This window comes from Mobula hypostoma, chromosome 7, assembly GCF_963921235.1.
Source record: "Mobula hypostoma chromosome 7, sMobHyp1.1, whole genome shotgun sequence".
In the NCBI taxonomy this organism is placed as follows: Eukaryota; Metazoa; Chordata; class Chondrichthyes; order Myliobatiformes; family Myliobatidae; genus Mobula; species Mobula hypostoma.
In genome coordinates this window covers 73,395,405-73,422,833 of record NC_086103.1, presented here as the reverse complement: position 1 = coordinate 73,422,833, position 27,429 = coordinate 73,395,405, and the positions used below count along the sequence as shown (strand labels likewise).

At 39.7% G+C, this 27,429-nt stretch overlaps 1 protein-coding gene across 4 annotated transcripts in view; it reads left to right on the top strand.

Annotated features, from left to right (window-relative positions):
* Positions 1-27,429, top strand: part of nsd1a (nuclear receptor binding SET domain protein 1a) — a 183,210-nt gene that overhangs the window by 81,438 nt on the left and 74,343 nt on the right. For all 4 annotated transcript variants that reach the window (XM_063053601.1, XM_063053600.1, XM_063053598.1 and 1 more), the window contains 7 exons: positions 25-194; positions 3,987-4,679; positions 11,262-11,412; positions 13,432-13,532; positions 15,353-16,265; positions 19,610-19,728; positions 23,735-23,822. In XM_063053601.1, coding sequence (XP_062909671.1) covers positions 25-194; positions 3,987-4,679; positions 11,262-11,412; positions 13,432-13,532; positions 15,353-16,265; positions 19,610-19,728; positions 23,735-23,822 — 2,235 coding nt within the window. The remainder of the gene's footprint in view (positions 1-24; positions 195-3,986; positions 4,680-11,261; positions 11,413-13,431; positions 13,533-15,352; positions 16,266-19,609; positions 19,729-23,734; positions 23,823-27,429) is intronic.

Sequence of the window (27,429 nt, the reverse complement as noted above, 5' to 3'; positions counted from 1 at the left end):
TATAGCTTTATTTACTTTAATTAGATCCGAGCAGGAGGCCTTGTCGACAGTATCACGTTCAGTTTTTGGGCATCTTTACAGAGCATGCATGGGTTGCTTCAGCAGGGGTTGAGCCCTTTGAAGGAAGACATCAGTATGACCTGCTGGTGCAAAGGAGTGCCAAAAAAGCAGAAAGTGATGCGCAGAGAAATAAGGTGCTGTATACACCTGAACCTTCCCGCTTTAAAATCAGGCTAAACTTCAAAACCACTCAGCAAACTGAAGTTTAATGAATGTCATGTTGGTAAACTAATGATTTTACAATTCAGTTCTTTTCTCTTGAATTTAAAGATTTGGATGATGCTAGTTACATGCCGTGGCATACTGTTGAGTTGGCAGATAATTCATAAAGTAACTTTTAATGCAAAACTGAACATACAGTTGAGATTCCCAGAAAAAAATCATCAGTAAGTGTATTGCCTGTGTTTACATAGTCTTAAGTAATGAAGTATTACAGGCAGAACTATTTTAGCTTTAGATTCAGAATTATTTCCTCTTGTTTTCGTGATTTTTATTAACGACCTGGATGTGTGGGTAGAAGGGTGGGTGGGCAAGTTTGCAGATGGCACAAAATTGGTGGTGTTGTAGATAGTGTAGAGGATTGTCAAAGATTGCAGAGAGACATTGATAGGTTGCAGAAGTGGCAGATGGAATTCAACCCGGAGAAGTGTGAGGTGGTACATTTTGGAAGGACAAACTCCAAGGCGGAGTACAGAGTAAATGATAGGATACTTGGTAGTGTGGAGGAGCAGAGGGATCTGGGGGTACATGTCCACAGATCCCTGAAAGTTGCCTCACAGGTAGATAGGGTAGTTAAGAAAGCTTATGTGGTGTTAGCTTTCGTAAGTCAAGGGATAGAGTTTAAGAGTCGCGAGGTAATGATGCAGCTCTATAAAACTCTGGTTAGGCCACACTTGGCGTACTATGTCCAGTTCTGGTCGCCTCACTATAGGAAGGATGTGGAAGCATTGGAAAGGGTACAGAGGAGATTTACCAGGATGTTGCCTGGTTTAGAGAGTATGCATTATGATCAGAGATTAAGGGAGCTAGGGCTTTACTCTTTGGAGAGAAGGAGGATGAGAGGAGACATGATAGAGGTATACAAGATATTAAGAGGAATAGATAGAGTGGATAGCCAGTACCTCTTCCCCAGGGCACCACTGCTCAATACAAGGGGACATGGCTTTAAGGTAAGGGGTGGGAAGTTCAAGGGGGATATTAGAGGAAGGTTTTTTACTCAGAGAGTGGTTGGTGTGTGGAATACATTGCCTGAGTCAGTGGTGGAGGCAGATACACTAGTGAAATTTAAGAGACTACTAGACAGGTATATTGGAGGAATTTAAGGTGGGGGGTTATATTGGAGGCAGGGTTTGAGGGTCGGCAATGTCTGTCATCAACTCCAAAATATCACAATTTTATTTTGAAGCAAATTGCACTGAAAAGTTTTAGTGATATTGATTTAGTGATTATTACTTTACACAATACTCTTGTGTTTGCATTTTAATTGAAACCACTGTTCTTGCTCCAATATTTTTAAAAAATCACTTGATTTCTTAGTTGTTCACACAATGTGAATGTTGCTTTATAGGTCAGCATTTGTTGTCAATTCCTAATTAACCCCTGAATTGACTGGCTTGTAAGTCAAGGCTTCCTTTTGAGAGGGCCTTGATAATCAAATATTATAAATGGGTCTTGTTTATATAGTCTGGATCAGGTAAACATAGCAAATTTCCATCAAATGTCAATTACTAATTGGATATCTTCCTACAAGTCAAGTACAGTGTCTATAAAAAGAATCCCCCCCCCCCCCAGAAGTTTTCATGTTTTATTGTTTTACAGCATTGAATCACAGTGATTTTTCTTTTGGGTTTTTTGACACTGATCAACAGAAAAAAAACTTTTGTGTCAAAGTTAATACAGATCTCTACAAAGTGATCTAAATTAGTTACAAATATAAAGCACAAAATAGTCTATTGCATAAGTATTCAGTCCTTTTAATATGACACAATGTTGCCGCATGGTCAAGTGGTTAAGGCATTTGTCTAGTGATTTGAGGGTCAATAGTTTGAGCCTTGGCTGAGGCAGCATGTGTGTCCTTGAGCAAGGCACTTAACCACACATTGCTCTGCGATGACACCGGTGCCAAGCTGTATGGGTCCTAATGCCCTTCCCTTGGACAACATCGGTGGCGTGGTGAGGGGAGACTTGCAGCATGGGCAACTGCTGGTCTTCCATACAACCTTGCCCAAGCCTGCGCCCTGGAAACCTTCCAAGGCGCAAATCCATGATCTCATGAGACTAACGGATGTCTTAAAAAAAAATGACACAGAATATCATAACTGGTGTAGCCAATTTTGGCCTTGGAAGTCACATAATTAGTTAAATGGAGATCTGTTTTTGGAGACCTGTGTGCAGTCAAGATGTTTCAATTGATTGTTGTGAAAAAAAATACACCTGTATCTAAATGTCCAACTGCCCGTGAGTTAGTATCCTGGCAAAACTGCACCGTGAAGACAAAAGAACACTCCAAGCATCTACACTAAAAGGTTATTGAAAAGTATATCCCTTGGAGTACAGTTAAGTCAATCATCAAGAAATTGAAAGAATATGGCATAGCTGTAAATCTACCTTGAGCAGGCTATCCTCAAAACCTGAGTGACCGTGCAAGAAGGGGACTAGTGAGGGAGGCCACCAAGAGACCTATGACAACTCTGAAGGAGTTACACGCTTCAGTGGCTGAAATGGGAAAGACTTTACAAACAACAACTGTTGCCTGGGTGCTTAGCTGGTTGCAGCTTTATGGGAGAGTGGGAAAGAGAAAGCCACTGTTGGGGGAAAAAAAACTTATGAAATATTGGCTAGAGTTGGCCAGAACGCACGTGGGAGAATCTGAAGACAGCTGGAAGAAGGTTCAATGGTCTGATTAAACCAAAATTGATCTTTTCGGCCATCAGACTAAATGCTATGTTTGGCATAAACCAGACACCGCACATCAAAAACACAGGAAGCCTGCAGTGAAGCATGGTGGTGGCTGCATCTTGCTGTGGGGATGCTTCACTGCAGAACGCCCTGGATGGTTTGTGAAGGTAGAGGATTAAATGAATGCAGCAAAATACAGGGAAATCCTGGAGAAAACCTGATGCAGTCTGCAAGAGAACTGCGACTTGGGAGAAGGTTTGTTTTCAAGAAAGGCAGTGACCCCAATCATAAAGCAAAAGTTACAGAGAAATGGCTTAAAAACAACAAAGTTAATGTACTGGAGTGGCCAAGTCAGAGTCCAGACTTCAATCCAATTCAGAATTTATGTTTGGACTTGAAAAAGGCTTTTCACTTATGATTCCTATTCAATCTGACATAGCTTAAGCAGTTTATTAAAGAAGAATGGGGAAAAATTGCAGTGTCCAGATGTGCAAAGCTGATAGAGACCTATTCACTCAGACTTAAGGCTATAATTGCTGCCAAGGTACATCTACTAAATACTGACTTGCAGGGGGTGAATATTTATGCAATCAATCATTTTGTGGTTTATATTTGTAATTAATTTAGATCACTTTGTAAGAGATCTATCTTCACTTTGACACGAGTCTTTCTGTTAATCAGTGTCAAAAAAGTCAAATTAAATCCACTGTGATTCAATGTTGTACAACAATAAAACATGAAAACTTCCAAAGAAGTGAATACTTTTTAATAGGCACTGTAGTTTCATGATTATTATTACTGTTAGTATATTCTCTTCAATTCTCCATTTTTATTATGTAAAGTAATCACCATTTAAAGTTTTGTAGCTGTTATGTTGGAATTTCAGAGCTCTAGTTACTGGATAATTGTCTAGATCTCTGGATTCTTATCAAGTAACTTTAAGCTGTGATACACTTTAAGTACTCTGTCCCATATAGTGCTTATTTTCTTTTGTGTGCAATATTGAATGATTTAATCTTTTAATCTAGGTTTCTTTTAAACTCAATGCTCGATGGGAAGCTGGTGTTGATCAGGCAGAAGAAGCACTTTCAATGTCTCTTGAAGACAGGATATCTAAATATTGTCTGATTGGTGAAGCAAGCTTACTCCAAATGGCTGCAAAAGAAACGTTTGATATTCAATACAATTCAAAGTCCAAGGTGCTACATACTTCAGCAGTCTCTAGCAGTCAATCCAAAGGATATGAAAACTGTTTCTCTACATATACAAATAGGGAAAGCAAGATGAGTAAAAAATCCTCAAATACTAGATGTTCTTCTGACTGTAAAACCAGAAAAGGAATGAAAAACAAGCTTTTAAAATCCAAAGTTCACATTAAAGAATCAAATTTGTGTACAGACAATACAAGAAATGATATCCCAGTCAATTCAGCTAATTTTTTAAATGGCTTTGTAGAGCAGTCAACTGAGATGATCTTGGGCACAACTCCAAAATTGAATTGTGTTGAAAATTCATCAATCCATAATAATATAAGTACATCAGAGATTGTTTCAGCTGCAACTGCAGTATTAAACTGGTCAGATGAAGGAATTCCTAGGGAGCCATTTAATGTAGAAAATGGTACAACTTCAATTGAACACAAGGCAAAAACTAAATCTGAACATTATAGTGTCTGTAATGGGACTGGAGCTCAATTTGAAGCCACTCGTCAGAATACACAGGTTTGTGGAACTTTTAATCATTTAAATGGTACTAATTAAGTAGCTGTGTTATTGCATTAATTTTGGTTGTGTCATTTTAATGTACTTCAATTTGTGCAAGCCAAAACCCTGATACACTCAGGACATTCACTTGTCTTAAGACAATTGTTAGCTCAATAGTACATAAAGATGATATTGCACAGAAGCAGGTCCTTTGGCATATGAAGTTTGCACTGATCATTAGATTCCCATCTCAATTTCCCCAAATTGCAGGTAGTGTCCCCCCCCCCACCCCCACTCCAATTCAATCACTTGCCTAAACATCAAGGGCAACCTACCATAGTCTGATCACCTTACAACTTGCATGTCTGGGGTGTGAGTGAAAATGCATGCTGACACCCCATAGATGACATTTGAGAAGAGTATTGCACCCAAATTACCAGAGCTGTGAGGCATTTCCTCAAATGTTCCAGCCCAAACTCTCTAAACCTGTTAAGAATGGAACCATTTGTTGACCAATATCTTAACTCCCAAACTTCAGCTCAGGTTTCATTCCCTTTTATATCCTGGAATAAAATTATCACTCTGATTTTTTTAAAATTATGAATTTGCATAGCATTTTCTAAATTTGTGTGTTGCATGCATATGATCCTTTACAAAGAGTTGTGTTGGGCTCGTGGCCAAGTGGTTAAGGCGTTCGTCTAGTGATCTGAAGATCGCTAGTTCAAGCCTCAGCTGTGGCAGCGTGTTTGTGTCCTTGAGCAAGGCACACATTGCTCTAGTGTCTGTGCGTGGAGTGGTGCCCCACACAGACTTGCGCCTGAGGGAAATTGGGTTTCGTTACAGTTGCACCAACCAAGAACAGTATAAATATAGCAATCTAAAACCATAAATAAATAATAATATGTAAATTATGCCAGATGGAAATAAGTCCAGGACCAGCCTATTGGCTCTGGGTGTCTGACTCTCCAAGGGAGGAGTTGTAAAGTTTGATAGCCACAGGCAGGAATGACTTCCTATGACGCTCAGTGTTGCATCTCGGTGGAATGAGTCTCTGGCTGAATGTACTCCTGTGCCCAACCAGTACATTATGTAGTGGATGGGAGACATTGTCCAAGATGGCATGCAACTTGGACAGCATCCTCTTTTCAGACACCACTGTCAGAGACTCCAGTCCCATCCCCACAACATCATTGGCCTTACAAATGAGTTTGTTGATTCTGTTGCTGTCTGCTACCCTCAGCCTGCTGCCCCAGCACACACCAGCAAACATGATCGTACTGGCCACCACAGATTCGTAGAACATCCTCACCGTCGGTCCGGCAGATTTTAAAGTTCACTCACCTCATCACTGAACAGGACTTACTTTCAAGGACACTCTTTCTCATGTTCTCAATAATTAATGCTTTTTTTTGTGTCGTCTTACATTGATTTTTTTGTTCATCCTATTGGGTGTGGTCTTACATTGTTTCCATTGCGTTCCTTGTATTTACTGTGATTGCCTGCAAGATGATGAATCTCAGGGTTGTATATAAAGGTGACACATATGTACTTTGATAATAAATTTACTTTTAACTTTTAACTTTTGATCAGGGACTGATTGACACATTCAAGGGTTTTATAGGATGTGGCTGTAGAGATGGTAAAGCCATGGATTGAAGATTTCCAAATCTGTGAGTTCTGGGAGGACTAGCAGATTGGAGGATGTGACAGATGCATCTCCTTTGTTCAAGAATGGAGAGAGTCAAAAAGCAGAAAATGATGTTGGCACGATGCTAGAGCCTGTAAACAACAAAGAAATGCCTAGTCACTGAAAGAAGGATGGTGTAATCAATGGACCCAGCACCAATCCATAGGCACTCCACTAGTCACAGGCCTCCAGTCAGAGAGGCAACGATCTACTACCCCTTAGAAATCCTTGACCATGGTACTAGGGGCGCAATATACCATTGAGAAATCTCATTTACAGCCATGGAAATGTCTGTCAGTTCCCTTTCCACCTGCACCCCTATCACTACAACTCTTGTAAACTTTTCATCTCTTCCTGTGCGGTAGAGTTGACCATTGTGCCACAATCTTGGCTATTGCTGTTTCCCTCTGAGAGGTCATCACTCACAACAATAATTTTTCCAAACTCAAGGAGTAGCCATGGGCATTCACATGGGCCCCAGTTATACCTGCCTCTTTGTTGGCTATGTAGAACAGTCCCTATTCGAAGCCTTTCCCAGTTATGACCTCCCCACCCCCCCCCCAACTTTTCCTCCGCTACATTGATGACTGCATTGGCACTGCTTCATGCACCCATGCTGAGCTTGTCAATTTTATCAACTTTGCTTCTAACTTCTACCCTACCTTTAAATTCACTTGATCCATTTCTGACTTCTCCCTCCCCTTTCTCCATCTGTTTCTCCATCTCTGGAGACAAACTGTCAACCAACATCTTTTATAATCCAACTGATCCCCATGGTTATCTCGACTGTAACTTTTCCAACCTTGTCTCCTGTAAAAATGCTTTTCTCTTTTCTCAGTTTCTTTGCTTCCGACTCATGTGTTCCCAGGACATCAGAGATTTCCTCCTCCTTTAAAGAATGGGGTTTCCCTCCCTCGACTATTGATGCTGCCCTCACCTGCATTTCCTCCATTTACCGTGCATCTGTGCTCGCTCCATCTTTTTACCGCCTCTTGTCCTTACATACCACACCATCAGCCTCTGCATCCACCACATTATCCTCTGCAGCTTCCGCCATCTCCAAAGGGATCCTACCTTTAAACATATCTTTACCTACCCACTCCGCTATCTCCCCCACCCCCCCACTGCAGGGATCGCTCTCCGTGATTCCCTTCTCCATTTCATCCCTCCCTACTAATTTTCCTCCCAGCAGTTATTCTTGCAAGCTGCTTAACTGCTACACCTCCCCATACACCTCCTCCCTCATCTCTATTCAGGGCCCCAGACAGTCCTTCCAGGTGAGGCAACACTTCACTTACAAATCTGCTGGGATTGTCTATTGTGTCCAGTGCTCCCAGTGCGGCCTCCTCTGCATTGGTGAGAACTGTCGTAAATTGGGGGACCACTTTGTTGAGCGCCTCTGCACCATCCACCACAGTCGGAACTTCCCAGTAGCCAAACATTTAAATTCTGAATCTTATTCCCGTTCTGATGTGTAAATCTGTGGCCGCCTTTTGTGGCAGGGTGAGGCCATCCTCAAGGTGGAGGTGCAACACCTTGTATTCCTTCTGGGTACCCTCCAACTTGATGGCATGAACGTCGATTTCTCCTTCTGGGAAACTTATTTCTCTCCACTCCCAGCCCCCTCTATTCCCCACTCTGACCTCTTACTACTTCTCACCTGCCTATTATTTCCCCACGTCCCTTCTTTCTCTCTTATAGTCCACTCTCCTCTCCATCAGATTCCTTCTTCTCCAGCCCTTGACCTTTTCCACCCACCTGACTTACTATCTTCCAACTAGCCTCTTTCCCCACTTCCCACCATTTTTTTTTTCTGGCATCTACCCCCTTCCTTCTCAGTCTTGAAGAAGGGTCTCGGCCCAAAGTGTTGACTATATATTCCTCTCCATAGATGCTGCCTGACTTACTGAGCTCATCCAGCATTTTGTGTGTGTTGCTTTTATTACTAATGATGGAAATAGTTTTTCTTTGAACCATGTGAAGGTTAATCAACAATTATCAGTTTTGAAAATGGAATTCTGCCCTATTCATCCCAACACTTAATTAGATTCTGCAGTGCAGGCTTATTATCAAAGTATTTGATCCAGGGGAACCCCTGATAACTTGCAGTGATAATTGTTAAGGGCGTCAGAAATGCCCTATTCATAATATACAAACGTTTGTAGTTTATTTATGTGAAATTGCAGCTCTTGCCTTGTTCTCACATTTTTTCAGTCAGATAAGTGATAATTCTGAACTCATTTTACTAATTGGACTTTGCCTTTTTTAATTTAATACAGTTAGTTTGGTTAATTAGGACAGCTGCTTATTTGGGATAACTTTTAAAGAACAAAAACTAATCGTGAAAATAACTGGTATATCCTTTTATTTGGTTCACTGTGCTGCTTAATTTGGACAGGAGACGGTCGGCAGACTGTTTTTAACTAGTGTCAGTCACATCTACGCGTAGTGTCTAACAGCCACACAACATGCTTCAAGTGAACAGTTTTTAAATGGCGTCAGTTGCGTGTGTTTGTGCTCGAAAAGCAGTGATTTTTGTCACTGATAGTTGTTGAGTAATAAGCTGTTGGACAATTCAGAAGATGCCAGAAGTGGCTCGGAGTGAAAATGAAGTGATTTCACTACCTCAAGTTAGGAACTAAGAATTTGAAGGTATCAACAACCATCTGAATGTTACAATGAAAATGAAAATTTGGAGGATGCAAATTAGTTATGACAACATTCTGCCAGATTTTCAACTTCCTTTGCATATGTTGATTCGTCACCACCTTTGATTCGGCCCTCGACAGTGGAACTTAAAAATGGCATTGGAGCTATGCTTACCACAGTCATAGGTATAAAGTGAGTAGAGCAGGGGGCTAAGTACACATAACATTTGTATGATTTCTCTGCTATTCCCTTATTCAGTAGTTTTTAGTTTTCCTCTTCCAGACTGCAGTTGATCCATATTAACTCTTAACCTTTTTTGCTTTCGTGTATTGGTAGTCTGCACTTGTTTCAAGCTAGCTTGCTGACTTTCCCTTTTGTTCTTTTTCTATTAGTTGGTTTCAGTTTTCCTAAGAATACTGGAGGAAGCTATTTGCCCCATTGGGTTTATGCCAGCTCTTAAAGCAATCACATTCCCCTTCTTCTCTGAGGATCAATACCTTATCGTTTGTGAGTTCCTGAGATCCCAAGAGCAGTGCCTTCTGGCGTTTAGCTCCTCGTAGAATTGCCCATAATGGTGAGGTCAAGGGGGAGGTTCCAGGCAAAAAGCGATCCAACCAATGTGGAACTGGCGGAAAATGACACATCAACCAACTGCAGTTAAGGTGGAGGAAGGCTGCAATGGTGAAGATTCCCCAGTTATCTTGCACTCCTGCTAGACTCTGACCCCGATCTCTCAAGGAATGTGTGGTGGCTGCCTGTACATTAATCTCCTCACAGTCATGCATACTGAATGTTGGAAGGATTAGATTGGATGTGGAGAGGATGTTTCCTATGGTGGAGGTATCTAGAACTAGCGGGCACAGTCTCAAAATTGAGGGGCGATCTTTTAACCAGAGAGTGGTGAATCTGTGGAATGCTCTGCCACAGACTGCGATGGAGGCCAAGTCCATGGGTAAAACTAAGGCGGAAGTTGATAATTTCCTGATCGGCCAGGGTATGGTGAGAAGGCAAGTGTATTGGGTTGAGTGGGATTCGGGATCAGCCATGATGGCTATCCAACAGGATTAATTTACAGTGACTGATTATAGCAGTCACTTAATCTACTAACCAGCAGACCTTTGAGATTTCAGAAGAAAGCAGAGCACAGGCTCATAGGGAAAGCCTGCTGTCTCTACATAGAGCACCAAAAGTCCTGATGGAATCCAGATCAGCAGAGCAAAAGGACAGTAGCATTAAGTGCTTGCGCAAATTTTTACCAATCCTTTCCTTCATAGTTTTATAAGCTTTTGCCTTTGAATGGTATCTTTGTCAGCTATGAGTAGACCACATTTTTCATTACTACTTTAGTGCCTTACGGTGATGTATATTTGTTGTAAACTGTGTATTAATTTTTCAAATGTTAGTTTTTATGATATAATTACTTCCCAATTAACCATGCCAATTTATCTTTTGTACTTTGTTAATGTATGTGAGTGATGTTAAACCTAATTCTGATATGGGTCTATATTATGAACTGAGACTGGGAAAGGGGCAGGGAAGGGCAAATTATGGTTAGCAAAAATGGAAGGGAGAGGGGAGGGAGTGGGGAACACCAGAGAGACTTTCTGTAATGATCAATAAACCATTTGTTTGGAATCAGATTAATGTACCTGCTGTCTCGGGGCTGGGTGTGTCTGCACCTGCATCACCCCCTGACCCTGACACTCCTTCCCTGCCACCTGTCTTACACCCCTCCCGTGTCATTCCACATTGACAAATACAGAACTGTGCAAATATGTTAGGTACCCTAGCTCTGTATAAGACTTTTGCACAGTACCATATGTAATGTCACCATGATTATTATATTAGCCTTGTTAAATGCACCTCTGATTTCCAAAGTTCTATCATGCTCGATGTTGCTACAAATATTTTGAGTCCTGTAAATGATTCTGTGTTTTCTGTGCATTGCTATTTCTTAGTTCCAGCTAAGTTGTGGTCTTTTGTGCACTGTTACACTGGAAGTACATGTAGAATGAGATGGTGTGGACAGCTAATGTGTATTTTGACTAAATGGGTATCTTTTATTTGATTTGCTCTAAGCTAGTAACAAGTAAAAGGATTTAGGGATTATGCCATGCTTAAAGAATTCAGTTTTAGTTTCATTCAGGAACAATATCATTTTAATTGGAATTAACTTTAAAATATAATTTATGTCCCTATTTATTCATAATTAAGTTTTTGTAATTTTGTATATTATTCTTTTGGTGCATATGTTTTATTCACAGTTAAGTACACAGGATGCAGATCATTGTATACAGCAGATGGATGAGCTGGTTCTCACCCACAATGTTGAAGAGAAAGCTGAACCAAAAGTATGGAAAAGAATGGAACCTGCACAGTCCAGTATTACCGAACTAAAACAGATCTTTCCATTAGGTAAGGAGTGTACCCAATCCTGTGGTGAGTTTAGAAACTTCAATTTTATGAAAATGTGGAAGGGGTTATATTCAATTAAAGTTGCATGTTGAGAGGAATAATCTCTCTCTCAGGTGATATCAGAAGGGTTACCAAGTGAAGTGCATATAACGAATGTAGGATCCTTGCATAGCTTGAGAAAACTGCTTTTAGAATTCAGTGTGGTAAGTTATCCAACCACATGAAGATATCTTAATCTGGATAAAGAATCTGCAGCAAGTAACTGCAAGGTGGAAGGGGGGAAGGTGCGCCCTTAGAGTACTGTAATTTATTGAGACTTTTGACCTTCCAAAGTTTAAAGTAAATTTATTATTAAATATATAAATTTGATAATATAATTAGAGACTTTTAGATAGGTACATAGAGCTTAGAAAAATAGAGGGCTATGGGGAAGCGTAGTAATTTCTGAGGTAGGGACATGTTCGGCACAACTTTGTGGGCCGAAGGGCCTGTATTGTGCTTTAGGTTTTCTATGTTTCTATATAGGTTGCCTGAGATTCATTTGCTTGCAAATATTCACAGCAAATACAAGAAACACAATAGAATCAGTGAAAGTCTGGCCCCAGTAGAACAGACAACAACCAATATGCAAAAGGCAACAGACTGCTCAAATACAGAACAAGAAAAAATATACAGTAATAAATAAATATGCAGTAAATATTGAGAAAATGAGTTTATAGGTTCAGCAGTTGGAGCTTCCAGATGCAGGTGTATTTTTACTACAATTAGTTGAAACTCTTTGACTGTACACGGTGATCTCCATTTAACATAATTAGTGATTTCTAAAACCAGTTGGCTGCACCAGCGATAATTTGGGGTGTCATAACAAATGGGGTGTATACTTCTTGAATCAATTTTGTGTTTTATAATTTTAATTAATTTAGATCACTTTGTAGAGAGCTGTTTTCACTTTGACACTAATGTTTTCTAAAATTGAAGTATTTTAGAAAACCTGTTCAAAACTGTTAATAATATTTTAAAACAACAATTGAAAAATAACATCGAGTATTGTTCCTCATGTATATTATAAGAAATGTGTACATGAAACTATAAGCTTCGGTGTATGTTCATAAAAGACCAAGGAAAGGAAAATAATCATTCAGTGAGACTTTTGATGGTGCAAAAACAATGACAATTTTCTTTATATCCTTTTTGGAGCTATACATGTAGCATTAGTTTAATCAGTAAGCCTACTTCTACTGTTGAAGTATTGAATTGTACACCAGGTCTGTGAGAATTTCAAAATGCATCATCCAATGTCGCATGTTATTAAAATGACATTAGGCATTTCCTGTGAAAACATCTCGCTGCTCTCGGGTTGTAAAAAAAATCATTCGCTGCTTCATTTAGCAATAAAGATAATTATGTATTTTTATATTATGGGTGGTGTTTAACAAATTGAGGGGTGGCACTGCATGCCATGTGCTAACAAATTTCAGAAATCAAGTCTACTGGTATGAATTCTTTTAGTCTCTTGGTTATTTCACGTTTCATTGACTGTGACGGTTGACACCTGCCGTGTGTCACTTCTGCATTCATGATGTTATGGAGGCACTGTCCAAAAGCAAGATATTCATTTTCTTCACTAGAGTGCAGTGGGCTGTATTGGCACATGAATTTGCATATGGCCGTCTTGAAGTTTTATGGAGTGGTGACTGCACACCTGTGAAGTTAATGGCAGAATGTGTAAACCCTGACCAGTTTTGAAATAGAAAGGACTGTTAACCCGGCAACAGGAAAATAGTATGTGACCCCTGACCTTACTGATCCAACAGGTGACTCCTTCATTTGCTATATTTTAACCACTGTGCAGGACCTATGGTTGACTCAAGACAAGGTGGATGGGGGTAAATGAGCTCGTTACTGAAAATAATATATGTGATATGGTGTATACAAAGAAAATTTGATAACACTTTATGGTAACACTTTATTGTGTCAATATTTTTAACATAAGCTTTATTCTTTAAATCATCACTGAAGGCAAGCGTCAAAGGAAACCCAGTAAAAAACTGTTGGAATCAACAGAAGATTATGAACAATTGTTTATTCCAAAAAAGAAACTGAAACCTCCCTTTCACCAGGTATGCAGCCGTCCCTATATGTGTGCAATCTTTGGCTGTTGAAATTCTTCTTGGTATCAAATGGTGTCAGTGAGCAAACAGCAGAATGGATAATAAAAGAGGAAACACTGGTTAATAGGCAGCATCCCTTGCTGAATATTTACAACATTTTCTGTATATATTTCAAATTTCCAGCATCTGCACACCTTTGTCTCCTTGTCATCTACCCTTCCCTTTATTCGCTTTCCCCCTCATTCTGTCCCTACTCCCTTATCTCTCTTCTACTCCTTAACCCGCCCTCCCCTCTCCATATCAACAGGTTCTCACCGTCAGTGTTTGTTTGCTGATGTGCTATTGAAGCTTTGGGGAATTTTACTGCATTGAAAAATATCATGTCAATACAAGTTAAAACGTAAACAACAGGAATTCTGCAGATGCTGGAAATTCAAGCAACACACATCAAAGTTGCTGGTGAACGCAGCAGGCCAGGCAGCATCTCTAGGAAGAGGTACAGTCGACGTTTCAGGCCGAGACCCTTCGTCAGGACTAACTGAAGGAAGAGTCAGTAAGAGATTTGAAAGTGGGAGGGGGAGGGGGAGATCCAAAATGATAGGAGAAGACAGGAGGGGGAGGGATGGAGCCAAGAGCTGGACAGGTGATTGGCAAAGGGGATATGAGAGGATCATGGGACAGGAGGTCCGGGGAATAAGACAAGGGGGAGGGGGGGAACCCAGAGGATGGGCAAGGGGTATAGTCAGAGGGACAGAGGGAGAAAAAGGAGAGTGTGAGAAAGAATGTGTGTATAAAAATAAATAACGGATAGGGTACAAGGGGGAGGTGGGGCATTAGCAGAAGTTAGAGAAGTCAATGTTCATGCCATCAGGTTGGAGGCTACCCAGATGGAATATAAGGTGTTGTTCCTCCAACTCACAGGTGAAGTGTCCCCAGATAGTCCTTCCAGGTGAGGTGACGCTTCACTTGTGAGTCGGTTGGGGTGATATACTGCGTCCGGTGCTCCCGATGTGGCCTTCTATATATTGGCGAGACCTGACGCAGACTGGGAGACCGCTTTGCTGAGCACCTACGCTCTGTCCGCCAGAGGAAGCAGGATCTCCCAGTGGCCACACATTTTAATTCCACAACCCATTCCCATTTTGACATGTCTATCCATGGCCTCCTCTACTGTAAAGATGAAGCCACACTCAGGTTGGAGGAACAACACCTTATATTCCATCTGGGTAGCCTCCAACCTGATGGCATGAACATCGACTTCTTTAACTTCCACTAATGCCCCACCTCCCCCTCGTACCCCATCTGTTACTTATTTTTATACACACATTCTTTCTCTTACTCTCCTTTTTCTCCCTCTGTCCCTCTGACTATACCCTTTGCCCATCCTCTGGGTGCCCCCCCCCCCGTCTTTCTCCCCAGATCTCCTGTCCCATGATCCTCTCATATCCCCTTTGCCAATCACCTGTCCAGCTCTTGGCTCCATCCCTCCCCCTCCTGTCTTCTATCATTTTGGATCTCCCCCTCCCCCTCACACTTTCAAATCTCTTACTAACTCTTCCTTCAGTTAGTCCTGACGAAGGGTCTTGGCCTGAAACGTCAACTGTACCTCTTCCTAGAGATGCTGCCTGGCCTGCTGCGGGTCACCAGCAACTTTGATGTGTGTTGCTTTAATTTCCTTTTTGAGCAGGTCAGCAAGTTATGATTCAGCTTTTATACAAGTGGCATACATTTAGTGTTACTGTTGTGATAACATCTGCATTTTCTGTTTGGATTTTTTTTGTAGTTTTGACTTTACACCTTTAGACAATAATGGTTATTTTATTTCAAAGGGCACATCACACTGTTTAGGAAAAACTCGTCAAACGGAAACACAGGACTTTACAAGCTGCAAGAATGAATCAAAAAGGCAACAATTTAAGAAGAATTTGACTCACCCCCAGAAATGCTCTACTCCGAAGACAACTCCATCTAAACTTGTAGCAGGTTCAGTCTTGTCAAAATCTATTCATTGTCAAGCCTTGCCCACACCTGTGGTAGCCCAAAGTGTTTCACAACTAGCTCTCTCTAATTCAGCAGTAAAACCAACTCCTATGAAACCTGTGCTGAAACAGTGCACAGTTGTGCCCGACGGCGAGGGTGTGCAGCCCGTGCCCAACGGCGAGGGTGTGCAGCCCGTGCCCAACGGCGAGGGTGTGCAGCCTGTGCCCAGTGGTGAGGGTGTGCAGCCCATGCCTATGGTACAAAACTCCCAGACCAGGCATGTTACAGGCCTTCAGTCCATAAATGAATTAGGAAAATGCAAGACCACGTCAGGAATGGAGTCATTGCAGTCCATTCCTAAGAGGGAACAATCACATGTCATTCCTGCAGATGATTTATTCCAGTCCACGGCAGTAGGGGAACAACACCATTGCACTGTTGTGGAAGCAGGGTGCCTGCCTGTGTCTACAGCAAATCAGTCACCTTCCCAAATTGTGGAATATCAATCCCAGTTATCAGCAAAGGAACTGTTCCAGTCTTCATCTGCAAAAGGGGGTTCATCTATTCCAGCCACAGAATATCTCCAGTCCTTGCCAGCAGAGCAACCTGCTCCCCCAGCTGCTCAGACACAAGCAGATTCACAAGAATGTAAAAAAGATACTACTCTACAGAAGCGATGGCATCGTAGAAGCAGTCTGCATACTCCAGCACCACCTGAAGCTAAATCAGAAGGAATACTTACACAACTGACCTCTTCACCTGGTAAAAATGTTTTTCACAATATTCTACATAAGCTTTAGATTAAAATTATTTCAAAACTGCAAAATGAAAATGTAATTCTGGAAAGGCTAAGAACAATCTCTAGGTTTATATATGTCTATAAATTAGCTTTTTTTATTTTGAAATTAACCTAAACATACAGCAATCTCAAGTTATGCATGAAACTCAAAATTGCCATATGTACTATTGGTAAAGTTAATTTCAGAACTTGAAGTTAGAGCTTATACTCTTTTGCTTCAGAATTATCTTCAATAATAAACAAAAAGGCTCCTCTCCAAAGATGAAAATCAGTTTCAAGTTTAATTCCATATTTTAGCATAAAATTGCCAATTTCGAAGTACTGGGTTGAAATACCTAATAAAGGTTTAGAAAATTGATGCACAGTTATGGCAGGAGAGTTGGAAATAATAAGGGATTTTGAGTCAAAAAGATTTTTTTTAGAAAAGAAACCTTGAAGGTTACAAGGTGCGGATCTAGATTATTGTTTTGTCTGTTGATTGAAGTGGCGTTGTTTGAGGACTTGTGGTAGGTTTGCTTGGAGCTAAATGAGCTGAGTTAATATCGCACAACATGTTGGATGCAATAGTCACAAATCCCAGGCTTGACTTTGATTATGCAGTGATACCATGTGATAATTGAGAAGTCATGCAAGAAGCATGGAATTCATCATTTATTTTACCACTATGCCCTTAGTGGATATTCCCATTGAAAAATAAAATACCAGAGTAGAACAAATCTTACTTCACTGCATTTGCTAACTTTCTGCCACTGAATCCACCTGTGTCTTTCTCCAGTCAAAAGCATTCCTTACAACCCACATTTTCAGTCTTATTATTGCATACTTCCTTATCATGCCCTAAACTTAAGTCTCAATTATTATATATTCTGTTTTTGCCTTAAAAATAGAAAATAAGAACAATAAAAAATGGGCCCTTTACACCTATGCTACCATTCAGTGCAACCATTGTTGATCCTCTTTCACAATATAGTATTCCTGCTCTCTCATCATACTCTTCGATATCTTTCATGCTTAAAATATATATTTACCATGTTTAAATAGTTATTTGACTTCCCGGCCTTCTGTTCCATAGGTTCACCACCTATGAGTGATGAAATTTATTTTTGTCCAATTCTAAATATTGTTATCCCCAGTAATCTGAAGCTGTCACCCCTAATTGTAGACCCACTTGTCCTGTCATCACCTGTCCAGGATAATAAATTTACGTTCTCTTCAAGCTTTTAATGTTACTAATTTTACATTCAAACAATCACTGCAGACACTCATAAACTGATCTGTTGATTCAACTCTGAAGAGCTTGCCGATGTGATGAACCAGTGAAGGAGTACCTTTTTGTAGTTGCAACACCTTGCACTTCTACTTTGATAATATCTTTCAACCTTTTGTAGGAGTCCTTCATTTAAATAGTGCAGTATCAAGTCCATATAGTAACAAAGTTTGGAAGAGAAGAACCAACCGGTCATTTATTTTATCCGCATATTTATATGGTAGGTATGGAATCAATCTCACATTTTTGCAGCAGAGTTATGAGGTGCTCACTATTTGAAAAGCATTGATAAGCTTTCTTGAGACCCCATAGCATTTGAACTTGCATAGATATCATCTGCCACCTTAATAAATGCACAGGTATCTGCTCTGCTTTGAGTATGGCACAATAGAAGATAACATGAGTAAGGGGAAGAAAAGGAATTGATTTGTCGTTTGTGTTGTGGACAATTTGTTCAGTAGTAGTGTAAACTAATTATAAAAAAAGCTTTTACAGAAGCTTGTTGCAGATTTTTAAAAAAATGTCATTTAATCAATAGGCACATAGTAATTCTCTTGGAGAACAGCAGGCTGCTGACATCTTTGCACGTGGTGAGCAGGCATCTCTGCTGGTTGAGGAATGCAGGCTGTTCTAGAGTGATATTTTGCTGATTGTGAAGAGCATCATACAACTCCTTGCAGTATTTACAGTTGTTCTACCTGACATACCATTTGAGACAGCAAGTAGCCTTTTCATGGCACCTGTTTGATAGTATGTTGGTGAGCTCTTTAAACAAGTGTATGCCACCACCAGAGTGGAACTGATGTTCTCCTGACTTTGTGATACCTTATTGGCTGAGTTCCTCCTGCAATAGATTACAGCATCTGCATTCCTTGTGCTTTCAGTGTACTTTTTTTGGCTGCCGCAGGAACGTGCTTTTATGGACTGAAGCTGTGCTATGCTCCAAATAATAAAAATAACAATGACCATTTAGTTTACAATGCCAGTTGTTCTTGTAGTAGTAAACTGCCTGTAATGCTATATTGATGCTCATTTTTTTGTCCTTGAGTTGACAAAGGTATATGAATTATGAACCTTTTTGAATTCTTTGCAGAAACACTCCAGCAGAATGCAGTTAGGGAAAATTAGGAATTGTGATTATCATGGAATGGTTACTGCCCAGTACGAGACCACTGTGTCTGTTGCACTTTTATCAGAGCAACTCAACTGGTTCCACCTCTGGCCCCTTCTCCATAGACTTGCAAATTATTCCCAATCACGTTTTTAACTGTCTTGAAAGCTGCATTGCCTGCTTTACAGTACATCTGCACAAATGAAAGTGTTTTCTTTCAGTGAGTTCTTTCCCTTATTTTAAATCTCTGTGACCTCTCATTTTTAATTTCAAAGGGAACAGTGTTCCAGTATCCACTGTGTCTCAATCTCTCAACATTTTATATACTTTCAGATCTGTCCTCAACCTTCTCTTCAAAGAAAACAATCCCAGCCTCTCCCTTCTACCCCCTGTAAGTATAGTCCCTTATCCCACAACTATTCTCAAAAATCTTGCTGGACACTCTCCAGTGCCTCCATATCCTTCTGATAACAGGGCAATCACATGAAATTAAAAAAATTTTTGGAGAGAGATTATTTTTATGATGGTAGTACTTTCAGGAAAGATAATGGTAAGGTAGGTCATCTGTATTTTTGATGTGACATTCTTGCTAGAATCAAAGGTGACATTTTGCAAAGTGTGACCAAGATTATACTAATCACAAAACCCCCATTAGTAGGAATTTAGTTCAAAGAACTGCCCTTTAATATCAAATGAACTGTATTTTCCTGTTGTTTCCCATTTATGATAGAACTGCTAATGCAATGATTTTTATCTGCATTCGGTCTTATTTTCAGTATTATCAAATGCGACATGGCAGTTTTGTGATTAAACTTTTACACCTAGAAAATAAGTAAACTTAAATATTTTCTTTCTACATTTAAAATTATGTAGATTCTATCTGATTTAGAATACAAAAGTGTTATATAAAATTGCTTGCTCTGCTGTAGGAAATGCTGAAGGAAAACGACAGAGAAAGCCTACTAAGAAGCTGTTGGAATCAACAGAAGATTTTGATCAGCTGTTTATTCCAAAGAAGAAATTTAAACGGGGCCTTCATTCATTTAAGGCATGTGCTTTGACATTTTTTAAATCATTTACCTTTTAAATTTTTTTCACACAGGTCAAACTTATATGCTATGAACGTTCTGCCATTTAATTTTTGGCCTCCACATTTGTATTACCAAGTAAAGTAAATTTTATTAAATAGAAGTTCGTGTTTTCGCAAGCAGTGCCACGTAGTAGCAAACAGTGTAGAAACACATTTTCTGTTCAGACAGCATCCTCACATTGAGACTCACTGAAACCCTTGAAGCAACAGTACCAAATGAAAAAACATTTAAATTATTCTAATAGCCCTTCCCTGAACATGTATGTGCAGCTGGTTCTTTCTGAGTACAATACATGTTTCTTCAATGAGTTATAGTTTATGCTGCAGAAAGCAACCTTTCATTCCAACCTGTCCGTGCCATTTGAGAATGAGCTATCTATTATAATCCTTTCTTCCAACAATAATCTGTAGACCGTCAGGGCACAGCTCTTCCAGTGCAGATTACTGTTTCAAGTGTGATTCAGAATCAGGCTTATCACTGACATATGCCATGAAATTGGTTGTACTATGGCAGAATAAAAATTACTATGTGAATAAAAAGTAAATGAGCAGTGCAAAAGACATAGTGTAGTACTATTCATAGATTCATGGACTGGTCAGAAATTTGATAGCTGAAGGGAAGAAGCTGTTCTTAAAACATTGAGTGTGGGTCTTCAGGATATTGTATCTCCTCCCCAATGATAGTAACTCAAAGAGGACATGTCCTGGATGATGAGGTTCTTAGGGTGAAAAAAAAACATATGTTATTTCCACAATAACTTCTGAACAAGGAAGTTCTATACTTTGGTTATAAGGCACCGTATTTTCTTCTTTAACCATCTTGTGAACTGATCTTGCTGCCCTTTGAGGAAATACAGATATATATTCCAAGGTGCTTCAGTACCACTTTATATCCTTCCTTTACTATATATCCTCTTTCTTTATTGGACCTCTTTAAATGGATTCCATCACATTTCTCTGGATTAAATTGCTACCTTCTACCCAACTAATCAACACTATAACCACTTTATTATGAGAGCATTCTTAATACTTGGATGTCCAAAAACTGTGTGCAGAGTTTTTTTTTCTTCCTCCTGTCCTCAATTATATGTTTTAAATATAGGGCTGAAATTTAGTTGTTATGGAAATAACAAGTTTCCTAAGCCAAATTTTATTTTCTGTTATTGCTTCTTAGAACATATTGTAGTCAGGTTCTTTCATGAGAAGAAATATAAATGAAGTTTAAAGAAATGTAGTAGACACTTGAAAGAGAATGATATCACTGGAAAGTAAGATATTCAGCAAGATCTTTTATGTCTGAAAGGTTGAAGGTTCTGAGATCACAAACTATGAGGTTAAAGTTAATGTCCAGCACCCTATATCCCATTTACACAACTAAAATTAAAATGTTGCTCTATAGGGATGCTTGGGAGATCATTGCTTTCACTTAACCCATGTTGCCTCCCCGTAGGTCACCATGCCTGCAAAACACTGCAGCTAACTTCAGGCTCAGATCTCACTGTCACTTTCCTTACAAGTGCCAACATTCATTGTGCTTTTCAAAAAAAAAAATCTGTTGACCCAAATTGTAAACAAGACATGTTGGATATTATTTCTGTGTAACTAGATTGTCCTTTGCCAAGTGTAGCTTCCACTATCCCTCAGCTCCAGAATTTCCACTCAAACACACTCAACTTTTTTGAATAAGTTTTTAATTATTGACCCTATTGTGTAGCTCAGCATGAAATTTTGATTAATATATAGCACCTTTAACATTATTGGGGAAATAAATATAGGTTGTTAATGCTTTTGAAACACACCCTAATCACTTTGCACGTGCACCACCCTCAACATTCACACACTCCATCACCAGCACACCGTGGCTAGAGTTTATAATATTTATGATATATTGCAACAGTACTCCACTGCTGCTTTTTAAAAAGCATATTCCAAAGCTTGTAGTCTTGTACCATCTTGAAGGGAAAGGTGGAAGTAATTGGTACTACACGAAATGCAAGTTCATTTCCATTTCCTAATCACGCTGACTTGGAAATACATTGCCATTCCTCCATTTCGCCAATTCTATCGCTCATGTATGTAAGAGGCTAAATGTTAAAACTCTCTATCAATTCAGGCTGTGAGACTATGACCATAAATGCTGTGCACTGTTGTGAAATCTGGCCTTGATCACTAAACGTGGTATTGCACATGCAAAGTACAATTTCAAAATATGTCACACTTAAAGTTAGAAGTGAGAAGAATAGGAACGCAGTTAAAGAATGAATGCCAGTTCCAATGGTTGTGCTGGTTCCGAATGAACATGTGATTAAGATTAATAATCCCTTGTGTAAAACAGAGCAAACAGATTTCCAGTGCTGCAACAGAGGAATTGTTTAGCAGTTGTTCTGAAAGTTTCTGAAAAACCACAATATTGAAGGCAGGATAGAATGATACAAAAAAAAGGTAGAAGTGACAGGTCAGTCAATGGCTAATAGTGTCTGACTAGTTTAAAAAAAAATTAAAATGAATCATCTGATCAGTTGTATAATAAATAATTATAAATAATAATTATAGTACATCATGCCACATGGTATTATTTGAAAACACATTATGACTGAGAAATAGATGGAGCCAAGTAATTGACCCTTCTGGGATGATTGTCTTAATTTAAAAAAAATACATACATGGCCTTGGTCACCAAAGTATCATGCCGGGTAAAGGAGGTAATAGGCAAATATTCTGTTGTGCATTAGAGTATTTTATATCAGGATTTAACAGTTTTGAAGGTTCAGGCAAGAATGGTTGAAAGACTTAAAATTAAAATTATTCTGTCTGTTTACAGATGGCATCTGTGAATTATCTTTTATGTTGGCAGCAAAGAATCTTTAATTACTTTTAACTCCTTAGTGCAGCATGATTTGAGCAACAAATTGAGTTGTGGGCACAGGAAAATATAATGTAGTTACTGATAATTTTGAAATCCTAAAACATTTTATCTCTGTTATTTGTCTACTAAAAACAAGCTCAGTCAGGCTCTGTGGATATTTTGGGCAGAGACCCTTTAGAACTCCTGACAGTCTTGGTCTGTTAATATCTGACTGGGATGTATGTAGAATGAATAACAAAAATAGTTACCGCTATATAATGAGCTGCTTTAAAATATTTGCTAAGTATGAAATGCCAAATGATTAGTTTTGGTGCAATTTATTAAGTGTTGAGAAAACACACTGCTTTCCTTGGTACAAACATTTCCTACTCTGCACTTATTCTAGCTGGATGGCCCCCATCCTTGTAAGTGTCTTAGCTCTGTTCTTGCTACCTGGAACTACGCAAAAGATAATCAAATGCGCTATCTTCAGGCCTCAATTTTCAAACAAGATACACTTCCAGTTAATATCTGCATCCCTTGTGCAGTCCAAACTCTTTTTACTTTTACTTGAAAAACAAGATGATACGTTGTCTAAATTGCGTACATGATTCAAATTGAGTTGCTTGAAACTTAGATGTTTTGGTCCAAGTTTTCTCTCAGTATTGAGGGAATGTGCTAGTCACTAGCAAGGCTAGTATTTATTGTTCATTGCTCAATGCATAACCAGATGCTGTCCTGAAGCACTGCTGTTCTAGTAAAGGTGACTCACAGTGCTGCCTGATAATAAGTTCCATGAATTAAATCCAGTAAAAATGAATAATATAATACTTTGCAACCCATGGGACTCCCATACCTAGAGTGTCCTTTTTCCTGATGGCAGATGTCGCAAGTTTTGGAGGTGCTGATCTGCTAGATTTTGCAGATGTTATGCACCGTAGGTATGATGCACCAGCGGTGGAGGGAATTAATGTTAGGGGTAGTTGAAGCAGTCCTGGTTCAAGACAAATGGATCCAAATTGCTTTCAGCTGGCATTCTTTTAGATGCTTGTTTCAGGTTGATTTTTGATTGTGTTAGTCAATTCTGAGAGACTGAATAAATATTATTCTTCCCTCCAGCCTTCTCAGCACTCTGAAGCCAGAAGTACAAAGAATGTTCAAACAATGGTAAATAGTCCTGTGCCACAGTCTATGAAGTGTTGTTTAGGTAAGTAATCTAAGTGTTTTGATCATGTTGCATTTATCAGTTATTCGGGTGTGGTTCCTTTCAATAATTAAAAATAGTTAATTTTTGAATGCTAAAGCTTTTTTCATGTATTCTACTGTCTGTGTTCTTTTGTGTTTCTAGCATCTTTCATACATTGCAAGAGTAATCCCGGGGTGGGGGGGGGGTGGGGTGCGGTCAGTGAAAATACTAATCTCTCCAAAACAATTTTGACAGCACTGTATGCATGCTCTCCCTTCCTTCATTTTGTTGAAATTTATGCAAGTCTGAAAGCTTGTTGTCAGAAGATTATTAATAGGACGGCACAGTGGAGCAGTTAATAGAGCTGCTGTCTCACAGTGCTAATAGGCACCAAAAAACGCCCACTAGAATGTTGATAAGTTGTAGAATCTGGGGGAAAGTTGACGTGAATTTGGAGAGAATAAAATGGGCCAGGAAAAAAAGGGCCCGTTTCTGTGTTTCTAGTATACCTACAATCAAATTTTGTTTGCATTTGCGTCAGGTTAAATTGTTTTATTGCAGTTGAATCTGAGAAATGCATTTTCATATGATAGTAGTATTCTCAGCAACTTTGCTTCATATTATTCTGCAAATTTGAAAATTTATGGATGTGAAGGATGAGTACAGTGATATAGTTTGGCCCAGTTTTCCAAATTTGAGGTTGTGTGTCCAAGGCAGGAACTACAAACTGGCTATTTCCCCTTTTTACAGTTGCTCTCAATGTTTATTTAAAACCTGCTGTACCCATTTGTTTTTAGAATATTCACACTGATCATTTTTAAAATGTTGCTCCTCATGGTGTCTTGTTGGGAGTTATATTATGCCATGTCTGTTTCTATCATAGCCTTTGGTTTCTCTTGACTCAACAACATTTTCAGTTGGTAGAGCGAAAATTGATATTAGCTCGATGGACTGGCAAATGTTTGATAACATTTGTAAGAATACCTAACAGTCATAAGGTATTGCTCCTTTACTCCTTACTTGGCAAGTTCTGATAGTGGGTTGGGTAATCTGGCCAAATATTTATGGATATTCACCTAGGTGATATTCTAGCAGTTCTGTGAGATGTCACCAAAGGTTATTAGAATAAGAACTTTTGGTGTAGGAGCTAACATTGGCATGCATGGAAGATTGGTTGGCTAACTGGAAACAGCGGGTATAAATACCTATTTTGTTGATTGGCAAGTTGTTAAAAAATGGAATGTCACAAGGACTAGTGTTGGGATCTTAGTTTTTCAGGAAATTTATAAATTTATAAACTTGCATTAAGGTACCAATGGAAAAACTAGGTAGTTAGGTAAATTGTGAAGAGGACTAAAGGGGACTACAAAATGATACAGTTCAGTTAAGTGGGTAGGCAAAGATCTGGTAAATGGTATATAATTAGGGAAACTGTCCATTTTAGCAGAATAAATTTTTAAAAATGCATGTGAAAGATTACAGAGCGCTGTGGTGCAGAAGGATCTGCCTCTCCTGGTGTTTCAAATGACAGAAAGCTATTTTTTATTGATAGGAAGATTAAATGCAAAAACAAAAAGAGGAAGCTCAGTCATCTGGCCTGCTCAAGGAGAGATGTAAATGTGCCAGAAGCAGCTTAAGGATGTTCATTGGACTGTATTGTTTGATGACAACTGGCTCAAGGTGCACCTTCCAGAATTAAGCGAGAAAGGACTGACTGAAATATTTAAAATCCTGAAAGGGAATGGCAGGGAGAATGTGGAGAAGATGTTTCCTTCTATGGAAGAATCTAGAACCAGGGTCACTGCTTTAAAATAATACTGTATGTTTAAGACAGTGAGGATCATTAGTCTTTGGAGCTCATCCTCAGGGTGATGGAAACAGAGTCTCTAAGATATTCAAAGCCAAACATGGATTTTTTGAAAGCCAAGTTTACTTACTGTAGATTGGAATGGAAAGTCAAGGTTAAAATCAGCCATGATTTTACTAAATGTGAAGCAGGCTCTATCCTAATTCAGGTATCTGTGTGTGGAATTTCAGTAACCAAACACTAGTAAAGATATCAAATTGAGAGAGGGCACAGAAAATATCTGCTCTCAGTTGTCAAACATAATGAATGGGAATGCCTCATTGGATAATACAGAAACTCAAATGAAGAACATGCTTAAAGTATTGCTGATGCTTTCTGAGTTGCAGTATTGTGCAAAAGTTGTGGGCACATATATGTAACTAAGGTGTCTAAAACTTTTGCACATTGCTTTATTTGTCGATGTCTGGCAGAAGCAAAGGATGTTGGGAATGGTGATGGTGGAGCGCGGCAAGTTGGGTGTGGAACAGATGGCAGAAACGGAGTGCCAGGGCGGCAGGTGGCATGGGTGCTGAGACACCAGGCAAAGTCATTTGATTGCAAACAATTGATTCATTGATCATTACAGAACGTCTCTTGGGTGCTTCCTGCTCCCACCCCTTTCTCTTCCCCTTTTACCAACCATGATTCCCTTCTCAGTTCACAAGAAACCCATATTAGAATCATCACTCACATATGGCATGATTTATTTTGTGGCAGCAGTACAGTGCAATACATAAAATAACTACAGTACTGCGCAAAAGTCTTAGGCACTGTAGATATGTGTGTATGTATGTGTAAGGGTTTCTTCTTTTATCTTACTGCTAAGGTGAATATAATGGCTTCTCTGTACTGTTAACTGCGGAGACAGTGGTTCGCTATAGCAGTATGTTTGGATTATAATTAGTGATAATGGGACTTGTATTCATTTGTTAACCAGTTGGGTTAGATGTTATTCTTTCTGAAAGCTGTTAGTTGCGCGGGCTTTGGGGAGAAGGCACGAAGAGGATGAAGAGAGAAGAGGTGGCTTGAGGAGATGGTTGTTGGACCTGCTGGGCCTGGGCTCAGGGCGGGAGCCCAGGGGTCGACGACAAGCGAAGGAGGATCAGTGACAGGGAATCCATGAGCTCCAACGTTTGTGCCTGGACATGTTTATGAGATTATTGGCGCCTTTTATTTGTTTTCCTTTTCTTTTGTTCTCTACTAACCCCATACTTAAATATAAAATCTTACTCGTTTAACCGCACATTGTAGACTGAATGTTATTTCGGGGTACTGATGTTACACAGGGGACACAACACACAGCATCCACCCAAACTTGATAACTCAGTTTGGCGGGGCCAAAGGCTGCTGTCCCCAGACGGAAGTGAGCTATGCGAGCCTGAGGCTTACCAGGGGGCTACATTGTGGGGGCTATCGTCCAGGATGTGGATTTTTGTAGGGTGCTGTGTGATTGCCCTGTTTAAGTCGGTGCTGCTGTGTCTCTGTGGAATTGCGGTTAGTGATGAGTACCTATGTGGGATTGCGGTTAGTAACGGGTTGAGTGGGGTGGATATTCGTACCTTGGATGAATTGTTAATTCGATTTTTGAGTACGGTTAAAGCTGATGGCGAAGTTGAAACCGCAGCGCAAAAGCTTAATAAAATGGCGGGCTCAGACCTTGCTTCAGCGCGGCCCAGCGCTGATGTCACGGAGATGGGATTGCCAGTGTCTATTGGTGCCCCAGATGAGGTGGAGCCATGGGCTGTCCATACTGTCAGGAGGGAGGGGGAAGAGTGGTCGGAA